At 50.0% G+C, this 23,820-nt stretch overlaps 1 protein-coding gene across 4 annotated transcripts in view; it reads right to left on the minus strand.

Annotated features, from left to right (window-relative positions):
* Window positions 1-21,997, minus strand: part of Zcchc14 (zinc finger CCHC-type containing 14) — a 58,239-nt gene extending 36,242 nt beyond the window's left edge. For all 4 annotated transcript variants that reach the window (XR_003735748.2, XM_028880815.2, XM_037206321.1 and 1 more), the window contains exon 1: window positions 21,386-21,997. Coding sequence is in view for 3 of the 4 variants with exons in the window: in XM_028880815.2 (XP_028736648.1) it covers window positions 21,386-21,967 (582 nt within the window). In the remaining variant the exon portion in view is untranslated. The remainder of the gene's footprint in view (window positions 1-21,385) is intronic.
* Between the last annotated feature and the right edge of the window lie 1,823 nt (window positions 21,998-23,820).

Consider the following 23,820-nt stretch of genomic DNA (forward strand, 5'->3'; position numbering starts at 1 on the left):
CAGAACTCAAGGAAACAAATCCTAGTCATTCATTCACTTTAGAAATACAAATCACTGTGGCTAACATCATCAAGAAGTTGTCAAGAAAGTTAAATTTGGGGGGCTGGAGAGATGGCTCAGAGGTTAAGAGCACTGACTACTCTTCCAGAGGTCCTGAGTTCATTTCCCAGTAACCACATGGTGGCTCACAACCATCTGTAATGAGATCTGGTGCCCTCTTCTGGCCTGCAGGCATACATGCTGTATACATAATAAATAAATAAATCTAGTTAAATTTGGGTCTTGAGATGTTGGTAGAGTGCTTGCCTAGCATCCATGAATCCCTAGGTCTGATCCCCAGCCATGATGTTTCCCACCTGTAAACCTAGCACCCATGAGGTAGAAGCTGAAGGATCAAAAGTTCAGGGTTTCCCTTGGCTATACAGCAAGTTCAATGCTAACCTGGGCTACATGAAATTCTGTCTCAGGAAGGAAAGAAGGGAGGGAGGGAAGGAGGGAGGTCAATAAAGAGGGCTGGGTAAAACGGCTCAGTGGATAAAAACATTTGACTACTAGCCTGAGTTCAATCCCTGACAACAAAAAGATAGGAGAACTGACTCCACAGGGTTGTCTTCTGACTTCCACATGCACAGTGGCATGGAGACATGTACCCCTGTCATGCACATACAAGTAATAGTAACAATAAAATATAATTATAAAAGACATAGAAGAATGTTAAATTATAAACCTGGCATTTCACATCTGCCTATAATCCCTGCACTTGGAAGTCAAAACAGGAGGATCCTGAGTTCCAAACTAAAGTGGACGACACCACAAGCTGCCTTCAGTGTAGCAGTTTTTTTCATCATTCAATAGTAGAACATTAAGAATAAGAAACACCCATATCGGGAGACAAGATTCCCACCCAACTCTGTGAGCAGCTCAGATACAACCTCTCAGTATATGGCTACCAGCCACCAGCAGCTTGTCCCAGTTGTTTGACTCATACAGCTCCTGACTCTACATCCTGGTTCCAAGAGGCCATGGTGGTTCTGACTAGTCACAGAAACCAGCATCCCCTATCGCCAGAAAACCACTAAGCAAAACCCAGCTCCCCGACTCCAGCCTCCATGTGAAGGCAGTGAAGGGGTGTGCTGACAACAGGTCTCACTAGGGTACCCTACACATCCAGGCCAGAGTCCTGCAGGGGCTTATCCTTGTGTGCTGCCAGCTGCTGAGAGCCAGGCTGAGGGAAGGACTACTTCACAAAGAATCAGCTTGCCCAGCTGCTGACTTCTGTAAGTGACAACAACAGGAAGCACTTCCTATGTCCATGTAGACGCAGCCCAGAGCTGAGGGCTGCTGTCCTTAGGCCAGTGGCCAGGTCTAGGACAGGGCAAAGCTGTGAGCTGCCTGATGAAAACACACACAGGGAAAAAAAAAATGCCTTAAGAGGTGATGACCCCAAGGCCAAACGTGTCTGCCTGTCTATTGGTCTGGTCTTCCTCCTTTGCCTCCTCCTCTAGTCTCTTGCTCCCCTGTTTACACTAAATGCTGCCTTCAACTGCAATTCCCAGAAATGCTGTTTTAGGTTATTTTTGGTTAGGTTAATTTGGCCACGTGACCCACAGTTCAACTCAGATATTCTGACTCACTTTCAGCCGAGCTGCAGTGGGCCTGATGTTCACATGTTGCCCTCCCATCCTGTGCAAGGCCTGTAGACTAAGCCAAGGAACTCCCTTCCCCAGCTCTTCCTGTTAGTCCAAATCCTCTCTGGGCAAAGCACCTTACTTTATTTCCAAGGAAAGGTCATAGGTTCTACTGTCCAACTAACTGTCCTTTCATTATCATGGCCAACATTTCCAAGACCATCAGGACCTGCGGCACAGCCCACAGGGACCCAGATGCCCCCCCCCATCTCATTTACCTGGCCTAGTGGACACAAATTCCCTTCTATCCGACCTTGGCTCTGTGCTCCTTGTCCATATGGCTCCCTCAGTACCAATCATCTCTACACAACTGCATTGCCAGCATTCAGCGAGGCATGGTTTTGTTTTGCTTTTGTTGTTTGTTTGTTTCTTTTCCTGTGGGGCTGTTCTGTTCATGGAGGGATCCTCCACATGTACAAAAATGCCTTCCATTGAGAAGCACTAGGCATCTGTAAGACATCTGTAAAACATTCAGCTACAGCACCAAGTTCCAAAGGGCCCCAGTGGCACTGATTTCCAGGTGATGCTCTGTATTCCCATTTTGCCTGGTGTCATCACTAGGGTCTCAGCAGCTCTGCTCAGGCACCAGTAAGATGTGATGTTCAGCTCTTGTGGAAGCCCAGAACGTACTCCTCTTTCCTGGGGCCCCAGAAGAGCTCATCTGAGTTCTAGTGCTGCTGCTTGCTCAGAAGTGCCTTGCTGGAGTGGCGTTTAGACTACTGACCCCAAGCAGCATTCCCCTGGCTCTTGAGGTATACCTGCTAGGTACATAGAGATGAACTGGTACATCCAGACCTAACATGTAAAGACCTGTAGGTCCAGCCTGGAGGCCCAGGCATGCAATCTCAGATAACCAGGAGACTAGGACAAGAGGATAGAAGGTTCAGGGCCAGTCCAAGCTGGTGACCAAATTCAAGTCCAGCCTGGATGACTTAGTAACGGGCTTGTCTCAAAAAGTAAAAAGAGGGCAGAGCATCCTCAGCTCACTCAGAGTCTCACCTGAAACATGCAAGGCCCTAGGACTGGATTCCCAGGACCATGTAAAACAAAACAAGAGCTTCCAAATCATGGTATATGTGTATTCTGACCTGGGTCCAAGGTGGATCTTGAGATTCTGCATTCCTGACTATCAGGACATTTCAAAATAAAGGATTACACCTGGATCAGACCAAAGGCTAGGCAGCTCCCACAAAAAGGGACATGAGCATCAGAATCCCAATTCATGTGGATAATCAAACCAGATGGACTTGGATCCCTTCCAGGGAAGTAAGTCATGGGAGTCATGTGGCTTGATAGCTGATGTTGGTCCTATCATGATGGCTAATAACTGTTCCTCAGACATAGACAAATTTTAAAAGGTTTTCCTCAGACTGTAATACCCCATGAAAAAGCTCACATTTACAGGCTTCTTCAAAGCTACGTGTAAATTCACTTTAATATTCATACACAATCAGGGACACAATCTTTAGAAATTTAATTTTTGAACATCAATTCCATTTTCAAAGAGGACATGCTCACATGCAATCATATTTCTGGAAGCAGAGCCTGCTAAATACAGACTGCAACAGACAAGCCAACCAGGGAAGCCTGGGCCTCCCATAGCCCAGTGCCATTGCTCTAACAGGGAATGGTAGTGAGCTACTACTGGAGGAGGTACACACATCAGCCCACACAACAGACCAAGTTATCCCCACATTACAAATCAAACTGGAGCACAACTCCCAACCCTTTGTCTGGGGCCATATGCCCAGCTGGGAAGAAAAGAGTGAGGCACTGCAGCCAATGAAATCAAAGGGACCAGTGGGCATGGTGGCACACACCTATGGTCCCAGCACTCATGGAGGTGGAGACGGGAGAATCACAAGTTCCAGGTCAGCCTGGGCTACATAATAAGTCCCTGTCTCAAAATAACCAGGAGGGAGGGAAGGAAGAAAAGAAGGTGCACCAGAGTATGGGCAGATAACACGGGCACAGAGTGTGCAGACGGCAGCACAGGCCTTGCTCACTGATGAGATTTCATCTTGTTCTGCTTCAGCCTCTTTCACTGCAATAATAGCAAGTAGCTCACAGGGCTTTAATGGTAATTAAAATGCATTTACTAAGCTTACCAAGCTGGAAGACAGATACTAGCCACTGTTACTGCTATGGCTGCGGCACACAGTGGGGCTGCTAAGGAACCTCAATGGACTGAAGTACTGCCATGGACAGCACAGTAACAAACATGACCGCACAGGAGGGTCGGTCACAAGCCACGGGTCCTACAGAGCCTCCCTGCCCTCCTGGATGTCCCCTAGGCATTAGGCAGAATTCCAAACAGTTACCCAACATCCACATCCTTATGTTAGAACATAGGAGGTCTCTCCTCCTTCAAACAGGCCCTTCTTAATATGTCCATCACGACAGGCCATCACTCCATCTAAAATTAACAATGACAGCTTGAGAAGTCATTTCATCACCTGAATTTCAGTGAAACAAAGTCATCACAGCAAGACAGCAGCAGTCTCAGCCTTGGTTGGCAAGTATTGACTGGTGCCACTGCTGGACAACCAGTATGCAGGACACAGCTAACTGTGGCACCTCTGCACCTTCCAACCTTCTAAAGCTACCTAGAGGAGTCAACAGATTCCTAAGGTATACACCAGCAATAGAGCCAAGACTTGTGTGTAGGAAGATACAACTTGCCTTCACAAGATGAAAATCAATGATGACATCACCACACATCAAATTCACAGGTGACACAAAGCCACAGTCATCTGACTGCAGACCAGGAGTCCTTTAAACAGAATCAGAGGAAACAAAAGATATGGGGAATGTTCACAGGTATGTGAAAAAAGGAAAATGTGTCTACAAGCAGACAATCACTGGAAAGAGACGGGGGGAAAAGCCTCAAAAGAGCTCACAGCACTTATGTCTAGGTGACTTATTTATTTAGAAAGATTTAAATACACTTTATTGTTATGGGGGGGGCGGGACTCCATCAAGCAGAGCCAATAAATGTGGTCTCAGTTGTCACCATGGAGACATCAATATGTCATGATTGCAGAACAGGTAACTAGAATTGAACCATGATCCTAGGGAAGGCCCGTCATGACTGCGGGAGACATGATGAGGAAGAGTTGGCAAGGATGGTCTGTCTGGTCACAGGATGTTGGGAGGACACCCCCCTTTTCCTCCTGCTTCTTCTAGTTCTCCAGATGTAACAGGACCTAGCCCACAGACAGAAGGGAACACAGGAAGCAGAAGGGAGCCCCCAGCTGTTCTAGTAGCATCTTGGAATGGTCCAAGCACTGCCAGCCACAGGGTGGAGCCAGTCAGTCCCTTCATCAGCAATGGCATCAGAACAGACACAACAGTGTGAAGCAGCCAAGGATGAGTTAAGTTTTTGAGACAGTCTTACTTTATAGCCCACAATGGCCTCAAACTCACAGTGATCTTTCTGCCTCAGTCTCTTGAGTAGTGAGGTTATAGGCACACACCATCATGTCTTGGCTTTATTTTCTAATTTTCTGTTTTCCAACTTTTCTACAAAGAGCAGACACTACTTTTAGAAAAAGAAGCTAAAGATCCAGTCTAAATATAGACGCCTTCCTACCAGGTATGAGCAGCTCAGAAAGGCACACACAGCTTGTACTTTCCCCCTTCTGTAGCCTCCATACCCATCCCACAAGTCCCAGGGTGCTACCCCTGGACTGTGGGATGGGTAGACACGTGATCAAGACCCCAGATGCCCTGTTCCTCACTGGGAAGATGACAACTTCAGGATAATCAAGTGGGGAGGATGGAACAGCGGTCAGGAAACCACCATGGAGCCAGGGCCTAACTGGCAGGAAGAGCTACTAAACCCTGGGGATGGGCCTTTGAGCATAAGAGTACATGTAGAACCAAGGCAGTAGGAGCTGGCACTAGTACCCAAACACAGTCTAGTCAACCACCAGCTTGCCTAAGCAGGAAAGGGTAACATCTGCTATATGCTTTCAAGTCAATGTAAGAAAACTGATTTGTAAGCACTTTACCAAAATAGTCATTTTGTGTCTCTAAACCAGAACAAGAAAATAGTTTAATAGTGAAAGCTATTTGCTGACTTAGGCCAAATGAAAGCCAATGCTAACCAAAAACCACTTTCCACACAAAAAATTCCTTTTAATGTCTCTTACCAGACAGATAGAGAAAATGGAGAGGAGAGCGAAGACAGACTGCTCCATTGTGGCAGAGTGTGTATAGGAAGGGATCCCCAAGGTGGGGAGAGAATAGGCTTCTCCCACATCCAGTGAGGTCTGTTAGGACACAGCTCTGTAGTCCTGGACATCCCACCACAAGCTAGTCCCACATCCTGCATGGGAAGCTACTTAACACAGTCTGCAAAAGAGCCCAGGCCTGCTGGAAGAACCCAGCCAGACACTGAAAAGAGGTAGGAACTGTGCAAACATGCTCCTCCTGGTGACCATGTACTAGTTTATGGTGCTGAAACATGTCACCACAGATGTAATTGAGGGCTGAGATGGTACACAGACAATGTCTCTGAAAGTAATAATCTGCTTCTCATCACCATACCCTTTCTGATATGGTCTGAGGCAGTCCAAGGGACTGTCTTGCTGACTGGGGCTGGCTACTGCCTAACTGCTTACAGCTTCTGCCTTACTACACTCCATTCCATCTGAGGTTTGCACAGTGAGTCCAGGCATTAGAGACAGAGAGAAGGAGGAACATGGTGGTAAACCCTATCAGCCTTCTGTAATCAAGAGCCATGGCCTGCACTCATGCCCTTGGGGACCTTGGACCATACACTGGTTGTGCATGCAGCTAGAGGAAGCAGGTGGCATCTCCAACAGCTATATCAACCTCAAGACTAAAGCTGCTAGCTCTCAGGAGCAGCCTAGAATGGGGCCTATCATACTCACTGATCCCATCAGCTGCCACACAGCCCTGTCAGAAGACACACAGGCAAAAGGAACTCTGTGCAATACACCCCAGCCTTTGACTCAGGCTTTGGCTTCAGTGTCTCCTCCATGATGAGTGGTGAGGGGCTGCCTGGCTAGGCTGGGGAAGTAGGAAGTGCCACAGTTGTCAGAAAAAGGTCCACTATCAGCAGTGAGGTGTGATCATGACCATGAAGAATGCTCAGAAGCCAAATTTAAATTTTTTAAATTCTGTGTATGTATATGGGTATGTATACATGAGTGCAGGTGCCCACAGAGGCCAAAGGCACCAGATTCCTCCTGGAGTTTGAGTTACACATGGCTGTGAACTGCCTGATATGGTGCTGACAATCAAACTCAGATCATCTGGAAGGGTAAGATGTACTCCTAACCCCTGAGCCCATAAATTATGTTGGTTATTGTTTGAAGCAGAATCTCACTATGTGTAGCCTTGGCTGGCCTGGAGCTTTCCATGTAGACCAGGCTAGCACTGAATTCACAGAGATCTATCGGCTAGAATTAGTGTGCACCACCACACTTAGTGATTTATTTATATTTTATACATGAGTGTTTTGTCTGTGTGTTTATCTGTGTACTACATGAGTGCAGGGCCCAGGAGCCAAAGGGTGTCAGATCCCCTGGAACTGGAAATACAGACATTTTGTGAGTTGCCACCATTAGTTGTGCTGGAAATCAAACCCAGTTCCTAGGTCCTCTGGAAGAGCAGCCAGTGCTTAACTGATGAGCCATCTCCAAGATTAAAGGCACAATGAACCCCAGTACAAGAAGCCCACTCCAATACACCAAAGGCTGCCATCTAAAGTAAAGCAGGAAACCATTCCTCAGCCCTCTTCCCCTGGAAAATCTGACTAGAGAGACTCAGGATGCCTAAATTCAGGCAGCAGGTGCCACTTTCTGCTCTGAGCCTGCAAATGGGAGTTAGGTTCCCGACCCCACACCCAAGTGGCAGCAAGGGGCACTAATTGTGGGTGTTTATCCCAGGGACTGCTGATATTAAAAGGTACATTACACACAATATTGGTACAATGAATATCCTGGCTAGGAATGTGTTTCTTTAACAAGTAAGAAGGGGGTCTTACTACCTTGCCTAGGCTAGCCCCAAGCTCCCAAACCTTTAGGCTCAAGCAATGTTCTCATCTTAGGTTCCCAAGGGGCTGGGCCACATGTGTGTATATCTGAGTCTGGCTCAGAAGCATGTTTCCACTCTGGAGTTTTGTATGAGAAACTGGCCAAATCACAGTAAATTCATTAACTCAACTGCCTAAGATGGACCCTTGAAAACAAGCAGAATGCTAAAGTGACTGTTGTGCAGCCTTAGAACATGGACTCCACACCGCCAAAGCAACCGGCACTATCCAGTAGTCAGCCCAAACCTACAAACACTGACAAGCTGAACAGCACCAAGGGCAGCAAGACAGGACAGACAAGGGGCAGGTATCTCATCTTGTGGGCTGTGCCCGGTGCCCAGAGAAAGGAAAAGGGAACCCATGAGCTGATCCAGGGTGCAGCCTATTGGTAAAGTTCCAGTTCAGCTGCACAAAGAGGACACCCCCCCCACTCTACTTCCAAGAGAGATACCTATACCCCTCCTATCAACTGTGCCATGTTTCAGCAGAAGTTCTGAGAAACACAGGTATGGGGTTGGTTCCAAGACACTTTACATGCATAGTGAACACTTAGAACACAAAAATAAAGAAAACAAAGATGGAAACACTCCTACTCAACATCCTGCCATCGTAAACAAGAACCTGGGTGTAACCAGCAAAGCCCTGGTGACCCGACCCCCCCCCCCACACCAATCAGAAGTTGATTTGGAAGACCAAAAATGCTCCCAAGGGCTCTAAAAACCAAGTCTCCCAGCAGCTCAGCAAATGCTGGTCTCAAAATGCTTCACTCAACATACATGAGCCACATACACTAGCAACAAGGGACCCTTTCAGTGATCACATCTCCCACCAAGATCTCCTGTCTCTGGCTTAGCTCTGACCTTAGTGACTATTGAGTCTCCAGCAGCCTAGCTGACCTGGATAAGCAAAACTGAGGCCATAACCAGCTAACCCCTGTCGCTCTCAAGCAGCATCTTGTGCAGGGCCAGAACCTACTCACTGTCCTTTCTCCACTAGTGGATGTGAACATAGTGGTTTGTTGTGCACTGGTCATTCAGACTGGTGACTGGCTTGTCCCACCTCTACCCACTGTCCATGCATGAACTCTCCCTATGGATTCTGTCGCATCACTTACAGCTAGACTGTCGGGTTGTTAGGTTTATTTGCTATGAGTCATTTCTCTTTCCCTGGTGTGTGAACAATAAACCATGCATTTGAAAAAGACACCTGATTGACTGCTTCTCTGTGACTCATAAATTCAAGCCAACATAGCAACTAGAATTGCTGAGGAAAATCACAGCTGACCATGGGTTAAGAAGAGAAATGTGGTACGTCCAGCCAACCAGAGCATCTTTATTCCTCAGAACCAATCCACAGGTCCTACAGTATCTCCATCACAGAATCCAAGAAGCCACCATAATCAATAGACACCAGAGAAACTTAACTTGGCCCCTGGCAGAGCAAAAGCCTCCTGGAAATGACTAAGCTGGTCAAGAATCTCAGGTAGAAACAGCAGGGAAGTTTTATTAAGCAATACTAAGGGAAGCACAGGCTGAAGAACCAAAGGGCACCAATAGAAGAACAGAGATGGTTTTGGGGAGGATTTTGGTTTGGTTGGTTGGTTGGTTTGTTGAGACAGGATCTCATTAATTCTAACTGGCCTAGAACTCACAGAGATCCACCTGCCTCTGCCTCTTGAGTGCTGAGATTAAAGGTGTGTGCAACCATACCCCTCAAGAAAATGTAATTTTAAAAGTGAAATTTTAGCCGGGTGGCGGCGGCGGCGGCGGCGGCGGCGGCGGCGGCGGCGGCGGCGGCGGCGCACGCCTTTAATCCCAGCACTGGGGAGGCAGAGCCAGGCGATCTCTGTGAGTTCAAGGCCAGCCCGGTCTACAGAGTGAGTTCCAGGAAAGGCGCAAAGCTACACAGAGAAACCCTGTCTCGAAAAACCAAAAAAAAAAAAAAAAAAAAGTGAAATTTTAGCTGGGCAATGGTGGCACACGCCTTTAATCCCAGCACTTGGGAGGCAGAGCCAGACAGATCTCTGTGAGTTTGAGGCTAGCCTGGGCTACAGAGTGAGTTCCAGGAAAGTCGCCAAACCTACACAGAGAAACCCTGTCTCGAAAAAATAAATAAATAAATAAATAAAGTGAAATTTCAGCATCAGAAAATGCCATTTCTGAACTAAAAACCCACTGGAAGGCTTAGAAGCAGGCTTGAGATAAGACACTGTCATCTTGATGGCTTTGAAGACGGACCCATGGAAGGTGTCCCATCAGCAGGACAGAAGAGAGATCTGAGAGGACACCTATGCGGGAACAACAAATGGGTAAATGCTTGCAATTGCATCCCCACAGGAAATAGACACAAGGATTGGAATGTGTTGCCAAAGTCCCCAAGTTTAGCAAAAGGCATAAATTCACAGCTCCAAAACATTCAGAGTAGCCAGCAGGTAAGCTTAGGAGAGAGAGCATGCAGACACACACAGCAGAGCCACCAACACAAGAAAACCCTGAGCCCAGTCAGAGGGTGGCACAGGCACAAGGGAGGTACAGAACAGCCAGACGGCTCTCCACTGTCTACCAACCAAGTGATGAGACAGGGAAAAGCAAAGCTGTGTGCCAGCACCTGCCGAAAGGATGCAGTACAAGCTGGGTCTTCTAAGAAAAAAAAAAAAAATCACAAAATGGGAACTATGTGAGCAAGTGTGAAAGAGTCTACATTCAATCACTCATTCACTCACTCACTCACTCACTCACGACATGGTTTTATCCTATAGTCCAAACTGGCCCTGAACTTGTGGTCTTCCTGCTTCAACCCTCCAAATGTTGGGATTACAGGTATGTGGCACCACTTCCTGCCTCTCTCCATCCTCCCTTCCTTCCTTCCTCCCGGCCCCCCCCCCATGCTGAACTAAGGTATAAAAGTCTTGTGCACACTAGGTAAGTACTCTGCCACTGAGCTTCAGCCCAGAATCTATCTTCATTTGATTTAAAAAAACAAAAAACAACTCCTCCCACTGAAGCAGATTACTACAATGTATTGTGAGGTTTAGGGTCTCTGTTGTTGGCATGGGAACCACCCCCAGCCCCGGGGACAAAGGTAGCCCCCAACACAGGTGAGAAGTACTGCACACTCAAAGTGGACTTGAGAGGTAAGACTACACCAAGACCCCAAGATCCACCATGAAACCCCACAGTGTGAAAGAAGACAGGAGATAAAATGGAATTTCATAACTCTTAATAAATGGAGTCTTCGGAGTACACAAAACTAACCAGTTAATAGAAAAGTAGCAGAACAGAACAAAGAAAAAGAGCAAAAAAAGCCTGAGGAAGGCAAGGATGAAGGTAGGAATGGGGTAGAAAACATCGAGGGAGTAGAAAATGGCCCTTCTCTACCCTGAGAGGCTTGTGTCCCATGGGCTCACACAGCTGTCAAAAGACAGGGCAATGGGAGAGGGGGGGACGGCCATGCATTTCGCCCAGTCTAAGTTTTGCCTGGAAATGAATCCTAGAGAACTACTTGTGTGTAGGACTGAGCAACACCAGGCCTAAAGGCTCCAGTGCAGTCCTAGGAGAGGACTACGGGTCCCAAGCCAGAGCCCTGCAGGTAGTCCCACTCACTGCAGCCTCCTAGAGCAAAGCTGCCTTCCCATCTCACTGTCCTGAGCTCCCCTTTCATTTCTAACAATGAACTAAAACAAATGTCATCATTTTGTCTTCACATAATAAAAATAGCCACCAACTGATGCTACCTTTGCAAACTGCTAAGGCTTACCTGTTTTCTTGGTGTTAAAAGAGGAACATGGGTCAACTAACTCTGGTGATGATTCAACACATCCCTGGAATGCACTGGGGACATTGCTGAGCACATGGCTGATGTGGGCTACCATCCATGCCCCCTTCTTGGACCCTTGTTCTCTATCTCACATTTCACATGACCCTGAAGGGGAAGTCAGAACCGTCAGAGCCTCCCTATCAACCACTGGATAGCTACCTCAGGCACCCACACACACCCTCAGAAGATTACCCTCCCAATGTGCTATGCCTGCCAACCTTCAGCACCCTGCACAGCACAGAAGCCTCTGACCCCATCTCAAAAAGCCTGGTGCTTGGCAATACCTGGGTGTACCACACCAACCTTCCCACAGCTGCCACTTGGCACCTTCAAATGTCCCTTCAACTTTACCAAACAGCACCACAACACTGTCAAGCATCATTCTCATGTCTAAAGTGATGAGGGAGGGGGTTGGGACTCTGCTTCATAAACTAAATCTTAAGTGCAAGAGTGCCTGTGGCTGCACTGGGCACATCCAGGACTTCCTACCTGTGCGTGCTTTAATGAGGCTCACTGCTGAGTTAGTATGAGGCCTGAGGACATACAAACTCCTTTGTAGGAACTCTGCTGATACTCTCTGTGGTTCCCAAATAATCAGAAAAGATTCCATGACTCTCCCTTCTGAGGATGAACTGGTATCACTGGTTAAACTAAGAGAGAAGCAGGCTAGACACTGGAATGACATGGTTGCTCCCTTTACTGCTAATCATTAGCAACCACAGCATCCAGCTTGCCACAAGTCAGAGTAGCATGGACACAAAAGGAACACAGTACACACAAGCCTTTCTCAGTTCTACAAAAATGAATTAAACCCCTCAGACTGCCAAGGAAAACAGTCTACTAAAGTGTTCCCAATGCTTCACAGGACCCCCACCACTTGGTGCACTTGCTCGGGATCCTGCAGATTCTATGTGTTGGCAGTAAAGATTGCACACAGCCCAATACCATGGCACAGCATTTTTCCAGAGAGCTGTGCAGCCAGCACTAGAGAAAGATCAAGTCGGTCAGGCGTTGGTGGCGCACGCCTTTAATCCCAGCACTCGGGAGGCAGAGCCAGGCGGATCTCTGTGAGTTCGAGGCCAGCCTGGGCTACCAAGTGAGCTCCAGGAAAGGCGCAAAGCTACACAGAGAAACCCTGTCTCCAAAAACCAACAAAAAAAAAAAAAAAAGAGAGAGAAAGATCAAGTCAAAGACCATTACATAGGATACAGAGGAAAGTCCCTGGAAACAGCCCACGGTACATGAGAAAAATAGTTCCTGCCATGAGCTGCACCAGGAACTGGCCACAGCACCAGCCATTCCCTCCTCTCACTGGCTGGAACAGATGTGCCTTGGAACGAGCAATGCAGGGATGCTGGGCGATCACCATCTCTGTGCTCCAGCGAGTGAGCCTTTCAACAGAAACACAAAGACATCTATGATCATAACCGGGCAGAAATCTCTAAGGATGTAATGGAAAGATCATTAAGTGGGCAATGGAGCCATCGCACTGCACAGGCTCATGGTGTGAAGTCAGAGAACTGCAAGAGAAGATGGTCTACAGAGACAGGCATGCCATGCTGAGAACTGAAGGCCAGACGGGGGAGGGGGCCCACAGCACCTTCCCAAGACCATATGCAGGCACCACCATAGTACCCTCCATTAGAAACCAAACCCAGGGCAAAGTCACAAGTTAGGCACACTGCTGTGGCTTCTAAGGAGAGTCACGGCATCAAGTTATCTGGTGATTTAACTAAAAAAGGAAAAAAAAGTCAAGAAGCTGTAAAGTTGTTTCTTGTCCACACTGAATAATGCCACCAGCTTATGAAGAAATGTACCATATATGTGCCACACTCATGGCCCCTTAGTGTATATCATGCACAGCACATGATCCATGTACCATCTGTTTCCTGTGCATATACATTGTGCCATATATCTATCCTCATAAGTGTTGCAGGGAGCAAGAGGGGTTGGAAAGGAGTCAGGGAGAAAGGAGTGGACAATACAGGACTTGCCAAATAACCCTCAGAGGGGACAAGAATGCCTAGAAGGCCTGGGCATCTGGGTGGGACAGGTGGAGTGAGCAGCTTGCCTAACCACAGACCAGTTGACTGGGGAGCCCACTTGGAGCTCCAGTGTGGCTGGGCACATAAGATTGGGGTGTGTGTGTCATGGTTATCAGCCAGAAGGGTAAATCAAAGCTGAAATTAACATGTATACAGCTTAAAAAAAAATGACAAATCAGCCTCATCACACGTGGAAAGCTGTTCAACAGCCATGTTTGCTCACAACCAAAATGGAAAAGCTGGCATCCCCTGGACAAAGAAAGAATGGCCAGGAGCAAGAGCTTAGACTACAATGATGGCCACTAATCAATCACCCTGGGAAAGACATCACAGGAGCCAGCCTGGCGGCCCACAACTACAGTCCTAGCCCTAGGGAGGCTAAGGAAGGAAGATCATGAGTTCTGGGCAAGCCTGGGCTACAGAGTGAGACTGCATCTCAAAATAAGTAAATTAATTAACTAAAAATTTAACAACAAAAAACAAACAAACAAAACCCCTCCCACATATCCACAAAACCAGAGAGTTCAGAAACAAATCCAGATAGTGATGGGGTGTGTGATGAGAGCAGTTCCACCTAGGGAGTAAAGGCCACCATGCAATAGACGGTGCTGACAAAGAGCCCGGCATGTACAGTGCCAAGGAGCTTTGCCCCTCCCTCACACCAGTCAAATCCAGATGGGGTAATTCAACAGAAAAGAGATTGAACAAGTTCTGTCCAGATGATACCGGGAAGTATCCTCAAGCTGTGTCATGCTCACATGCATGTGTCACATATGTACCTTTTATAGTAGATGTGCCAAGAATTAGTGACCAGAAAAAAACATGGAACATCATCTGGAGAGGACCCTGAGGATGGTTCTTCTCTCTGAATGGCAGTGACCAAGGTCTGCTACTGCACTGGCAGGTGTGGGGACAGGAACAGGTAGGCATGGCCATGTTTACAAGGTCAAGGTGAACAATTCAGTCATACTCATGGTAGGCACATGTGATGCTGACGGACTGCATAGAAAGAGTTCAAGGGATAGATGTGTGAGGAAAAAACATGTCAAGTACATACAGTCCCTCCCAAAAGTTCTACAGAGAACTATTTTACAAAAGGGATTGGGGGCTGGGGGAAAGTAAAAAACGATGGTTTTTGTTTTTGTTTTTTAAAGGATACTTTGCTTGTTTTGAGGCCTCTAAAGGACTGGCTGGAAGGCCTGCAATACCATGGCTAGCAAGCACCTTAAATGCAAAATTAAATAGCCTGAGCCCCAGAGAAAGAAAGGAACAACAGCTGGACCTGGTGAGGGGACTTGCCATCCAGAGTCCTTTCGTACCATTTTGGCCATTTGTCTCTGATTATACAACTACTTAAAACTTAAATTAAGAGCCGGGCGGTGGTGGCGCACGCCTTTAATCCCAGCACTCGGGAGGCAGAGCCAGGCGGATCTCTGTGAGTTCAAGGCCAGCCTGGGCTACCAAGTGAGTTCCAGGAAAGGCACAAAGCTACACAGAGAAACCCTGTCTCGGAAAACCAAAAAAATAAAAATAAAAAAAATTAAAAAAAACTTAAATTAAGAAACTACTGAATTCCCACCAATAAAAAAGGCATCTTAGCAATCTGGGCAGTGGTGGAGCACACCTTTAATGCCAGAACTTGGGAGGAAGAGGCAGGTGGATCTCTGTTAGTTTGAGGCCAGCCTGGTCTACATAGTGAGCTCCAGGACAGCCAGAGCTGTTACACAGAGAAACCCTGTCTCAAAAAACTGAAAAACAATAAAAAAAACTTAGCCGAAGAAATGAGAGGGCAAAGGGCAATAACAGAAGACTCGGGTCTATCTGAAGATGAGAGCAGAAACCATGGGCACGGAGCAGGACGGCCCTGTTCCTAGTTCACACACATGTGGTGGTACAGCAATGAGTAAGTATGTGTCAAGACATACATGGGTAAGTACAGAGGAAATGCTGACCTGATTAGAGGGTGGAGCCATGCTTAGAGGGACAAAGGAGGGTGGCTAGCTTTGTTTAGAAAGCCAATGAACATGCTTAGGGACCAAGCAGAAAAACAGTAGAGGTCAAAGGAGGTGCAGGGGAAGAAAGGAGATAGGAAATAGCAAAGTTCAGACACCTGACCCTGCCAAGTCACTGAAGAAACAGAGGACAGGACTCAACCAGAGATCTGATGGAAGGAACAGGGATGTTAAGGCCAGGACATCAAGAGAAAGCCTCCTAAAGGCCTGTATCTTTCCATCTGTGGCCAAGGAGAGGCAGGCAAGTTGGCTGCTGCAGGACCAGCTTAGCATCTTCCACACCCTAGCCAACTACCCAGTAGGGTATTAGAAGACCAACTACTGCAAGAGAATATTTGCTCCCATTCTGGTCTCACTTTTAATAACTTCAAGCCTTTCAACCCACAACAAAATCCTATTCAGAGTTGCCTGCTTCATGAGATCCTGATGGTCTCTTCACTTTTTGTTTTGAAACAGGGCCTCACTATGTATCCAAGGCTAGCCTCTACCTCATGACAAGCCTCCTCCTGTTCCAGCCTCTCAAGGGACAAAGGTAACTTTACCTTTGGCATGCCATGTTTCTACAGCATTCCTTCTTTCCTCAATGGAGCCACCTGCTACTTACTGCCTTGCTAACAATGGCTCAGGAGACACATCTAAGGTCTGAAGTCAAAGCCTGCAGCAATCTTGCTGGTGAGTTCACCCCTGATGGGTCCCAGCTGAAGTCCTAGGAGTGAGGATTTTTTTTTTCCTGAAATCTTACCCTGCTAAGGGAGGGAGGGAGGGAGCCCTAATGTAGAAATTATTTTTCCCAGGCAAAAATAATTTAAAAAAATGTGGGGTTAGAGAACTGGCTCAGCAGTTAAGAGCATTGGCTGCTCTTCCAGAGGACCTGGGTTCAACTCCCAGCATCCACATGGCAGTTTACAACCATCTATAATTCCAGTCCCATGGATGTGATACCTCTTCTCTCCTTCACAGGCACCAGGCATGTATGTGGTATAGACATACATACAGGCAAAACACCCATACAAATAATATAAAAATAAATCTTAAAAAAAATTTACTGTTCTCTACCCACAGCCTCATAGAAGCCAGGAGCCATCCGGTCTACAGGGAGCACATCTAGGTGGCACCTTTAGCAGTATGCATGCCAATGGTCTGGAAACTATGTATCGTAAGTGTGCTCTCAGCCCAAAGGCAAGGTAAATATGGCACAGAGGACTGAGGCACAATGGACAGAATGGAACTTCAACAAACAATGGCTTCAGAAAGCAGAAAGACTTGGCAGTTTGTTCCTGGTGTTTGCTAGCTACCTGTACATACAATGTCACCATGCTATGCATCAGACCCTGTTGTGACAGCTTCCAGATTCTGAAGCATGATGCTCCAGCACACAGCTCAGATGGGGCTCAAGTAATGACTAAAGTGCACATGGGCTGAATACTGGGAAAGCAATAAATAGTCTTAGAGTTCAATGTGGGGGCAAAAGACAATCACTTCAGAGCCATACAGTCCGTGGCAGCAAGTGGACCTGCTGTAACTGCAAGACACTACGAGGCTTCCACTTGCTGTTGGAGATTTGCCACTAAGAAGGCCATTAAAATAGAGTTTGAGGGTGTCTAAAAGCCCACATCATGCACTTCACTGTGAACGGGACAGTCACTTTGACCATGAACTGGAGTACTCCCACCTAGGTAGAAATACAGGGTGCAATGTGTGGACTCAGGGAGAAGATCAGCTGTCCTGGAGAAAAATGGTATCTCAGTCCTGGGTATCCTGAAGACACAATCTACTCTAGCTCTTTAGAATGCTGGGGGCTTTTGGCAGCTGTGTGCAGTGTCAGGGTTATAAGAGAAATCAAGCGAAGCCGTCTACTCCTCACATGATACCCAAAGGACAAACTGCCCAATGTCTGACCTTTGAACTGCAATGACTTGCAAGAGCTTAACACAGACAAGCAGCCAAGTGGAAGCAAAGCCTGTATCAGGCAAGAGCTTACTAGCAATTTTATTAGTAGTCTGTGGAGATTGCTGTAAGTCTGCAGAGGGCAAACCCTAGGGCACACACAGCCAAAACCAGGTGGACAGCTCTGGAACTATTCAGACAGCCACCAAAATCAAGACCAGAACTTCAACATCCCCCTGCTCGCGCGTGCGCGCGCGCACGCACACACACACGCACACACACACCACACCACTTCGGACCTCCTTTAAGAGAAAAACACTCCCATGAAGTAGTTCTGGCTTCCAGAACAGATACCAGGGTCACTGGACTGTGCCCCGTCACACCTGTAACAGGACAGACTCACAGCCAACTCCACCTGCCATTGTAACCATAGTGCCTAGAGGGCCTGGCAGCTATGTAGCCTGCTCAGCAGTCCCCCGGGTGGCAGCCCATCCCAAGAATGAAGTCCCTTGGGATAGCATGTGCAGACAGAGTGCCAAGGAGTATGTGTTAATGTTGGGCATTCAGGAGTTTACCATGAAGAATGATCTCAACTAAGCATCAATCCAAATCCCTACACCTGATAACAACAGATAAACCATGGCCCATCCACATGATGAATAAATATTAATCAGTCATAAAAAAAAAATGGTGTGCACACTCTCACAAGTGAAGCCTTTAAAAGCATGCCAAGTGAAAGAAGCCCATCACAAAAGGGCCAGTACCTGTGCTTCCGTTTACATGGTATGACCACAGAAGGCAAACCCATGGAGACAGAAATTTGATGGTGAGTGTCTGCTGAAGGACTGGTAGGGAGGATGGGAGTAACGGCTCAGAGGCATTGGTGTCTTTAAAGAGTGATCAGATGATCTCAAGTTCCACCATGTTAATGGCTACAAAGCACTACACAATACCTCTGCCAGAACAATTCAGAGTGAATGCTCTCTTGCACCAGCTCCCTGCCACCAACTTGAACAAGTGTACAAGTCTACCCCCCAGGGCAGCCTTGAACTCCAGATCCTCCTTCCTCAGCCTCCTGAGTGCTAAGATTGATTATAGGTCAGTATCTCATTGCCAAGTCAAAGGTCTTGATTTAACATGCTTCCAAAATCAAGGCTTTCTATTTAAACCAAATGCAAACACTGTTCTCACCAGAGCACCGAGACCACGTCTAGGGGACAGAAAGCATTGGCAGCATTGAGGAGACTAAGTCCTGCAGCCCCTCACCCTCCCATAGCAGTGTGCTCAATACAACAGATGGTTTTCTGAAGTATGCCATGCCTATGTAATGACATCCACAGCGGGGCTTGGTGCATACCTAGCCTCTCAGCTCTCAGGAGGCTGAGGCAGGAGGATAGTGACTCCCAGCCCAGAGTGAGCAACACAGAGAGATTCTGGTCTTTAAAACCAATAAACCACACTTTTAAACTCCTAGAATTACTCAAAACATTGTGCATTTTTTAAATAAAATGAAAAGTGAGGGCTTACAGAACTGACTACAAATAATGAGGTTTTCAAAAAGGTAAGCAAAATAAAATTTTAAAGCAGACAAAGACATCTGAAAGCAACCCCCATCTTTGTTTCTGAGAGCACAGCCTCAAGATCAAGTGCACCTCTGAGGAAGCAATGCACAGGCTGCCTGCTCCTGAGGACAGTGAGGCCCAGGTCCAGTTCAGGGCTAAGCAGGCACTCAGCTGGACTTCATCCTCCAAGGATCCCCCTCCAAGCACACCATTAGGTTTCAATTTCAGAGCTGCCAGTGAGCCCAAAGTCCAGCTAAGGGAGCTAAAGTCCCTTTGGGAGTGACTTAGAGCCAGGGAGAAGAAAAAGAAAGGTCTGTTTGGACCTAGGCAAACATGACCCAGCCTTCATTGCTAAGCCAAGAGTCCCTGTTCCAGGGTCAAGCAGTGTTCCTAAATTTCCAAAGAGGACCCCAACCCTGTCAGGCCCACGTAATTCCTGAAACAGCCACAATGCCCAGGGCAAGACATTTAAGATATTTAAGCCAGACAATGCATACCTCTGCAAAAAGCACTGAAAAGCCAGCATGGCCAGGAAGGCCACATTGATGGCACAGCTGCCAGCTGCCCTGTCACCTCTGGAGTACTTTAGCCCAGCCTTCTACTGCACAGGAGACAAAGGCTGAGGTTATACAGCTGGTGACTAGTGCCCTGACCCTGGGGACTAGATTAACTCCTTCACCTCTCAATGGACTTCTGACTGAGACAAAGGCTATCTTTCTTATACAAGATGTTCTGAGGGCTGGTTGGAGTGGGGTGGAGCCTGTCAGTGGCAGAGCACCTGCCTGGCATGCACAGGGTTCTAGGCTCCATCTCCAACACTGTGTAGGTGGGAAAGGACCCAAGACATTTGTTCTAGACACTTCTATTCTGAACTGACTGCCCTACTAAACTAAGAGTCACCACCTTTTACATAGAGTGATCCCTGGATGTACTGTGAGCTTCACTCACACAGTAGTCTGGCTGAAGCAAAAATGGGAAATGGCAAGTGCATGGTCTTGAACAAAACTAATTGCAGGTGAGGAGACCACAGCAACCTAGACTCCCCAGACAGGTGACAGTTTGTTGGCCTGGGGAGCTGAAATTCCTTGGGCCCTGCCTTTCTTGTTGACAGATACCCAGCACACAATAGAGAAGTGAGGTGAGAAACTGTCTATGGAGGGTAGGAGCCAGATTGGTTGGGGGGAGCAAAAACAAAACACCATCTCAGAGGCAAATGTCACTGAAAAGATAAGACACCACAGAAACCCATCCAGGAACCACAACCACTTCTTAGAGGAAGACATTAAAAAGGAGAAGCCACAACTCAAGGTTCAAAGAGAGCTGAAAGAAAACAAAAAGAGGCTTGCTTTCCTTACCATCCCATCTTGTTCACCTTGGGCAAGGGAAGAGTATTAGAGCTTTGACTTCAAAAGAACTCAAAGGCTGCAGAGAAGCTGGGCAGGAGGCCCAATTGTGGCCTCCTCCTGCCAAGGACACCCTGTGGTACCTCGATGGCCCCCAGGCACTGGAGAGCCTTACTCTTACAGCAAACACGGGCTGCCGGATCCAGAGCTTCTAAAGGCCTCCAAAGGTCCAAACACCCACCGACTCCATCATCCACAACTATGGGCTACGGCTAAGAGGGCCGGAGGGGCATGAGTTCCTTCAGCTCTTCAGCATGGCATCCAAAAACCCAGCCTTCAGCTTTCACCAGAAGCAGGTGCTGCGCCTCAAACACTTGGGCCAAAGCTGGCATTTCTGAACAGACGGCCAGGCTGACCTTCCTGCCCAGCAGACTGACTTGTCATCCTAAGACTAGATCCCACCTCAGTGGGTTTGGGCTCTCCCCACGTCGGGTAACTAGTGACAACTCACAAGCATCGAGGCTGCAAAAAACCCTTGTCAATGGCCAGGCTCTCCAGACAGTCATGCTTACCAGTGTGCACAACCCACACCAATGCACACGCATACACACGTTCGCGTACATCGTACCCCTGCTATGCACACGCGCGCGCCCTCCCGCCCGCCCGCCTGGGACCACCTGTGCCAGGAAGTCAGGGGCAGGGCCCACCTGGGCCAAGATTCCAGAGGCTTCGCAGAAACACCAGATCTGGCCAGAGCAAGTCGACATATTGCTGAACTGTTATCTGTCACCCAAGAGCCCGGGTGACAGCACAAAGGCCTTATCGCGTCTCCAGCGTGGGCTGTGACACAGAACACACAAAGGGGCTGCGCACTGACGCCGGCCACCGGGTCCCTAGTGGGTCCTCTGCAGGCTGGCCAGTGAAGGACCCCAGACGCGCTGCCCGACCGCACGCGCGCGCGCGCTCACCTTGTGGCAGGCGGAGCAGGTGGGCAGAGCGCCGCCGGGCCCGGGCGCGCTCTTGCCGCCGCCACCGCCGCCGCCGCCGCCGTTGCCGTTCAGGCTGCTCTGGATCTGCGTGAGCTCCTGGCGCAGCACCTGCTTCTGATGGAAGCTGAAGGCCGGGTGGTTGGAGGCCATGGTGAAGAGCAGAAGGAACTCATCGCCCGTGCGTCCCTCGTTGAGCTGCAGCCCGTAGTTGTGGATGATGGAGTCGGTGTGCGTGAGCGTGCGGTACAACACGCCCGCAGCCTCGCGCTGCTCCGAGCCCAGCAGCGCCAGCGACACCAGCAGCTTGCTACGCACCACCTCGTCTGTCAGGTTGGTGAGGCTGCCAAGGTCCGCCGGGTTGTTGGCCTTAATCTCCGAGTCGCGCAGCGAATGGTAGTCCTTGCGTGCCAGGTCCTCCAGGCACGAGCCGAGGAAGCGCAACTCGAGAGGGATGCACAGGTCCAGCAGGCCGCACAGGAACTCCACGCGCTGCGGCGACGGCAGTTCGGAGAACCAGCGGTACACGCCGTCCCTCTGCAACGGGCAGCGCTTCTCCACCATGCTGCCGCCCGCGCCGCGCCCGCCGCCGGGCCCGGGAGCCGCGCGCGGGCGGCCGGGGGGCGCGCAGGGCCGCGGCCGGGCGCCGGGGCCGGGGCCGGGCGAGGCCGCGCGCGCGCGGGCCGGGCGCGGGCGCGGGCCGGGGGCGCGCGGGCCGGGGGAGCCGCCCGCCAGGGGCCCCGCGGCGGCCGGAGCCGGGGCCGCGGCCGGGGCGGCTGGGGGCGGCGAGCGGCCTCGGGGCCGCCGCTCACGGGGAGGCGCCCTGCCCGCGCCCGTCCCCAGCGGCGGCCGGTGCGCGGCAGCGGCGGCGGCCGCTCCTCGTCGTCGTCGTCGTCGCCCGGGAGGCGGCCGCCCCCATCTCCCCGCGCGCCGCAGGGTCTGTCAGTGCGGGCCGCCCCCCGACGGAGCCGCCCCGGCCATGCCGCCTCCTGCGCTTGCGCCCAGGCCGGCCGTTACCCGCTGCGAGGCTGGGCGCGGTGCCCGGACGGGCCTGGCGTGGCGGAGTGATCCAGCCGGACCCGCGGACGGATCGCGGCCCGGGCCGTCGGAGCTGAGCAGAGCGCGCTCGCGAGCACGGGCGGCCGCGGCCAGCGGAGTGGGCGGGGTGGCCGCCTCTCGCGACAGCCCGGGCTGGACGGGCCCGCCCCCCCGCGCCGATTGGCCCGGCCGCCTGTTCTGCGGTCGGACTCGGGCCAGCAGCTTCGCAGGATTGGTCAGAGCCGAGGCCCCGCCTCTGAGAGGCACTGTCGATCACTCCGGGCCCGCCCTCACCCGCCCCCCTGGCGACCGGCGCTAGCGGATTGGTCGGTGGGAATTGGAATGGTGGAAAATCTGGGATGGATTCTTGGGCGCTTTTGTTCCCTCAGATTAGCCCGGAGCCTTGTTTTTGGGAAAAGACGGGCGTTGGGCCTTGGTGCTTTATTCACGAACGTGATGGCAAGGAGGTGGCGATGGGCCTTAGAAGAACTACTGGCGCCGGGTTTCCCTCTGATCTGCCCGAGCCACGGCTGTGTGACCTTGGGCGAGTCGCTATTTCTCTCTAAGCCCTAGGCGCCTCCGGGGGAAGATGCGGGTAATAATACACTCCCGGGGGGCTGCTGAGAAGGTGGTGAGCTCACAGTGGGCAAGCACCTGCGTTTTTGAGGCGGCAGGCCCGCTTAGGGCGAAGGTGATGGGGAGAGCAAGCCTTCTCCCCAACATCTGTCAGCCAGGTCTGTCAGCCGGCCAGTCAGCCCGCCCTGTCAGCGGGAAACCTCGGGCCCTGGAACCGAGAAAATGCAAACCCACGGGCAGGGGCAGGGCTCAAGGACTGCCTCAACCCTGGCTTTTGATTGGCACCGAGAAGCAGTTGGGGGAAGGGGAGGTGAGCATCCAGCCCCTTCCAGTGCTTAGGATGCAGGGCCCACCTTGTGCAGACAGAGAAACTGAGACCCGGGATGCCCCACTCCCATTCCTGGATGGCGTTCTCTGATGTCCTGGAGGTAGAGGCCGACTGTCCCTTCCTGGGCATAGGATATCGGGACCTGGGTCAAGCTGAGCCCCGCTGCAGAGCCTGCAGTCAAGTCTGAAGCCAGTAAATAGAGCCTTCCTGTCTGGTCCAAGGTGCTGAAAACTCTAGGCAGAACATTCCTGGCCTCGCGTCTCCCACCTTGAGCGGATATTGCCCGCCAAGAGCCGGTAAACTGTTCCGGTGCCCTACCCACCCCCTTGGGCGCATTTTTCTGGCTAGCCCCATGTGCTGGGAGGCTTAGGGGTAAGTGGGACTCCTGGGGAGCCCACTAGGCCCCCACCTGGTTTCCCAGGGCAGACTACCGAGTCACAGTTCTGTGTAGTTGCTGAGAAGACATCCATCCCTA

Source organism: Peromyscus leucopus, chromosome 5 (genome assembly GCF_004664715.2).
Source record: "Peromyscus leucopus breed LL Stock chromosome 5, UCI_PerLeu_2.1, whole genome shotgun sequence".
In the NCBI taxonomy this organism is placed as follows: Eukaryota; Metazoa; Chordata; class Mammalia; order Rodentia; family Cricetidae; genus Peromyscus; species Peromyscus leucopus.